The sequence below is a fragment of the Seriola lalandi genome, unplaced genomic scaffold (genome assembly GCF_002814215.2).
Source record: "Seriola lalandi dorsalis isolate HSWRI2012SDOR001 ecotype SW California unplaced genomic scaffold, Sedor1 jcf7180002051979, whole genome shotgun sequence".
Taxonomy (NCBI): domain Eukaryota; kingdom Metazoa; phylum Chordata; class Actinopteri; order Carangiformes; family Carangidae; genus Seriola; species Seriola lalandi.
In genome coordinates, this window is record NW_019522532.1 from 6,001 (window position 1) to 10,885 (window position 4,885).

General features: G+C 45.4%; 1 protein-coding gene across 1 annotated transcript in view; it reads left to right on the forward strand.

Moving 5' to 3' along the window:
• Positions 1–4,885, forward strand: part of LOC111649787 (phospholipid phosphatase-related protein type 4-like) — a gene marked incomplete at its 5' end in the record, with an annotated part of 16,387 nt that overhangs the window by 1,412 nt on the left and 10,090 nt on the right. Inside the window, 2 exons of the mRNA XM_023399483.2 lie at positions 431–521; positions 3,236–3,293. Of these exons, the coding sequence (XP_023255251.2) occupies positions 431–521; positions 3,236–3,293 (149 nt within the window). The remainder of the gene's footprint in view (positions 1–430; positions 522–3,235; positions 3,294–4,885) is intronic.

Sequence of the window (4,885 nt, forward strand, 5' to 3'; positions counted from 1 at the left end):
GAAACAGGAACAGGAAACAGGGATAAAAACAGGAACAGGAAACAGGGATAGGAACAGGAAACAGGAACAGGAAACAGGAACAGGAAACAGGGATAAAAACAGGAACAGGAAACAGGGATAGGAACAGGAAACAGGAACAGGAAACAGGAACAGGAAACAGGGATAAAAACAGGAACAGGAAACAGGGATAGGAACAGGAAACAGGAACAGGAACAGGAACAAGAGGACTCTGTTCACAGAAAAAGAGGCTGTTCTTTAATTTCTCTGCTGACAGACAACTGTGACTTGATTCTCTGTGATTCAGCCGTTAGATCCTCGGGATCGACACCAACACTGAGTCTGTCTCTGATTAAAGCAGGGACCTGATGGCGGCTGGTTCCTGTGAGGTGTGATGAGGTGTGATGAGGTGTGATGAGTGTGTGTGTGTCAGGAGGCAGCAGAGGGACGTGGGCGGGGCTGGATGAGTCTCAGTTCGACCCGTGTGTTTGGGATGCACGTCGTTTTGGCTGCAGAGTACGAGGGTCTAAATATAACCCACCGCTCCTGGCATCAACACAGTCTTCTGCTCTCAGCCGGAGCTTCGGTCTGGTTTCCAGAGCAGCATGAAAAGCTGTTTCTCTGCAGTGTTTGTGAACCACGGTTATTATTAACCTGCTCTAACAACGACCTGCCTCCCTGCAGCAAAGACTCTGAGTCTTTACGGTCTGGGCCGGAGGTCATCCTGAAACATACATGTAACATTTAGAGTCACTATCAATTCATTCAAATGCTCTAAATGTCTTTATTTACATTTAATTGTAGTCTGGCTTCTGTGGAACTTTTATTCTGACAGGGAGCTAAAGGGAAGGTCAGGGGGTGACTAAAATCATCCAGAGGTGTGTGGCAGCTTCCTTCCTCTGGTTGGAGGGATTTACCGTACACCTGCCTAAAAATAGCCACAGATACGTTTCAGTGCATGTTGCAGACTGCAGACAATAATCTGTGGTGTTGACTGCGAACATGTGACTTTTGTTCCCTGGTTTTAGTCTGAAGGACACTGACTGACTCTCTGTATAAGCTGCCTGTTAAATCTGCACCAAACCTGGAGACACAGCGAGGTGCCGCCTGAAGGACAAACTGGATCTAATGACTCGACTGTTGACGTTCCACATCCTGACACACACCGATCAAACAGCTCCAATATGAGACGAACACGGTTCTATAACAACGTTGTTAACAGGAGTACAACTATCCTCCAGCCCACGATCTGTCAATGATGGAGACACTAGCATTAGCATTAGAACCAGGTACACAGGTGTAGGTGTTAAAAACAAATATATAATATACTGTATTGAGTGTCTGTAAACCAGAGAGCAAGAGAGCTAGAACATGAAGAGGAGAAACGGAACAAATCAGCATATATAAAGGAATTACTGCACTGACACAAAACCAACCAAAACACTAGGACCACCTCCCCATGGTCGTATCCCTCCGCCACTCAGACTAGTTCCACATCCTGTTTATCCAGAGTCAGAGGAAATATTAAACATCTGTGTGAAACTTTGTGAGGTCACACTGACCTTTGACCTTTGACCTTTAATGACCAAAATCTGTTAATCCTGAAGTCCAAGTGAATGTTTGCGCCACACGTGAAGAAATTCCCCGAACGTGTTCTGGAGAATTTGCGTTGACATGACGGACAGACAGAGAGAATAAAGAAGAATCAAGTCTCTCCTCCTGTTATAACGAATATTAATCTGTGCAGATGGAGCAGGTTCATTGGAACAAGTCTTTAGAAGAAATATAAATAAACAGAAATCAGTCATTCACACGATCCAGCCTCCGTCTCTTCTCACATACATGGAGCTTATCTTTCCTAATGGGGCTTGATTCACTTCACAGCTTCTTCACTTTAACTACAAACCATTTCCTGTTTGATCAGATCAGCGAGGATGATCTTCACCTGTGTGTCTGTTCATTAGTGAGTTACTGAGTCGACTCTGTTATTGTTTCCTTGTATGTGAAAACTGTGAGGAACAAAGGCGTCATCTTTAATCTCTTATCAGTTTAATTGGTCTAATCTTCACGCTTCTTAAGACGCAGTGGAAACAAACCAGTTGAGGGCCCGGGGCCCCTGAGTTCCAGGAACCAGGTGGTCAAAAGGCTGAACAACATCAGCAGCAGGTGAATACAGACGTGTGTTCAGTGCAGGAAGCAGTGAGGTGTTGGAGATGCAGATGCTCCTGTATGTGGACTTTGAACAGGCTTTTCTTTACTGTAATTATTCCTCCTGTTCACACAGATCATTAAAAGATTAACTTAAACTACATGTACAAGAACTGAAGCCTGAAACCAAGATGGCACCAGCCCTCAGAGCTGAGAGAGAGAGAGCGGCCATCTTGGAACCTCTCAGCTTAAACAGGCTCCAACCAGGTGAAGCCAGTCAGGTAATCAGGAAGTACCTGAGCAAAACACAGGAAGCAGGAAGAGGCCAAAACAAACAGGGTCACATGGATCATATGGAGGGAACTGTTGGTGGAGACGGTTCATCTCAGATTCACTTCAGATAAACTTGTAATGTCCTGTAATAATCTGATATACGCACAATAACATGCATATTAATATAAACGTTCATGTTAAAGAGCGTTATTTTATGCAGAGGCAGTTTTCATATGAATGCATTTTTTATGACTCCAGATGTTAAGTGTTGGTTTAAGACACACACACAGACACACACACACACACACACACATGCAGAGTCAGGAGTGAGGAAGAGGAGGGTGGAGTTGTCAGAAGTAGGTCACTGGGATGTTGCTCACAGAAAAACTGGGCCACATGTTCACTCTCAGTTTGTAAGTCAAGCTCCTGCTTCACCGCAGTGTGTGTGTGCGTGCGTGCGTGCATGTGTGTGCATGTGTGTGTTGGTTGGCTGCTTGTCTCGTAGCATCAGACTGAGACGTGGAGCCTTTGTTGGATTATTTTGGAGTTTCTAACGTGAACAAAAGCTTGACGAGGATGAAAAGAAGCGTCTCATTTGGTTCAGTCATCCAGCCTGTAACAACCAGTGTGTGTGTGTGTGTGTGTGTGTGTGTGTGCACGCGCGTGTGTGTGTGTGCACACGTGTGTGTGTGTTTGTGTGCGCGTGTGTGTGTGAGAGATTCCTCATCACGCCTGTGTGTGTGTGTGTGTGCGTGCGTCCACCTCCTGTTGACTCACACAGATGTGAGTGAGTCTGTTTCTCTTTCATCTTTTGCAGAAAATCCTTCCCATCGCAGCACGCCACCCTCGCATCCTTCGCCGCTGTCTACGTTTCGGTGAGTAGCGGTTTGTTCCCACACACTTGGCCCTGTTCACCACCCCCCCCCCAATGATACAGTACAAGATGACACATGAGCTGCAGGTAGACAACATTTACGGTCTCACACTGGTTCTTTCTCCTGGTCGTGTTAAACCCACTTGTCTATCAAATGTCAAGGAACAAAGAAAAGATGAATGAAATGAGTCTGAGGGCAGAGAGCGAATGATCAGCTGCAGCACACTGAGCAGATCGCTGTAAACTCACCTGTGAAGGTGACGATCAGTCAGTGTAGCAGCTGCTCTGCTGAGAGCCTGTTTACACTGTGTCTGTTGGTTCAGCCTTCAGCTTGATGTGTGCACCAGACTGACTGAGAGGCAGGAGGAGAGTTTGTCCACAGTCCTGTTTCCCCTTGTCCAGTAATGCTGAAATATTAATAATATGAAGAAGTGTGTGATTCAGGATCTACACTGACTGACCATCACCTTCACAGGTGAGTTTTCAGTGTCTCTCTTCTCCTTTCCTGAAGCTGACATGTTTATAGATGAGTGGATTTAACACAGCGTGGAGGAAAGAACCAGAGTGAGACAGTAAATCTGGACTAACTAAGAAAACTCACTTTAACCCATTCAAACCAGAATGACACTCAGTAGACTCCGTACTTCCACCGAGGCCAGACATGTTCCTCCACCAGCTCAGATCACAGATCAGGTGAAGTTTAGAATAAGAGCGAGTTGGACATGTGAGGAGAGGAGGCGCTCTCTGAAGACAGAGCGGGTCGGCCCTCTGACAGAACCACAGACCAGAACAGTCTGGACTGAGACGTCTGGTGTGCAGGACGGTGATGACAGCGGGACACAGTGGCTGAGAGGAAGCCTTAGTGACTGAGGTCAGACCCAGAAGTGTCTCTGAAGGCAGCAGCAGAGTCTGAGTGTGATTCAGGAGGTCAGGGGAGACAGTGGAGGTCGATGACAGGCTGGACCATCTGTGAGGGTTTGAGATCTGCACCAAGTTCTTCTGTGGACCATGAACCGTCCCTCCACCTGATAGGCCAGTTTCCATCAGTGAGCCGATACAGAGCGAGCAGCCTCTCTGGAGATAAGTGGTCTCTGTGTTCAGTTAAAGACAAGGTGAGAGGTGATGGAGCAGCTCAGTTCTCACTCACAGCAGGAAGCTGTTTGTTTACACACAGTTAAGTTGTGGCTTCTTTCTATGGTTATGTAACCACTGTTGCTACGGCGACAAGTTTACACAGAGCAGTGAACTGTGATCACATGATCAGATGTCAGACTGAATGTATGAACAGGTTCATCAGCAGAATGTGATGCAGCATCAGACAAACATCCATCAGATCAATGAGAGGTGATTATTCTCCACTTGACATTTAGTTGTGTATATGTGTATATGTATGTGCACGTGGGTGTATATGAATTAAGACTATGCAGGTATAAATTAAGGTGTACGTCCAGTATGATGGTATATTATCTTTATTTGTACAATTGTTAATTTTATAGATAGGTGCAATATAATGACTGAATTCTACTTTACTTCACAAGCAGGTATGTGTGTGTGTATATATATATATATATATATATATATATATATATATAT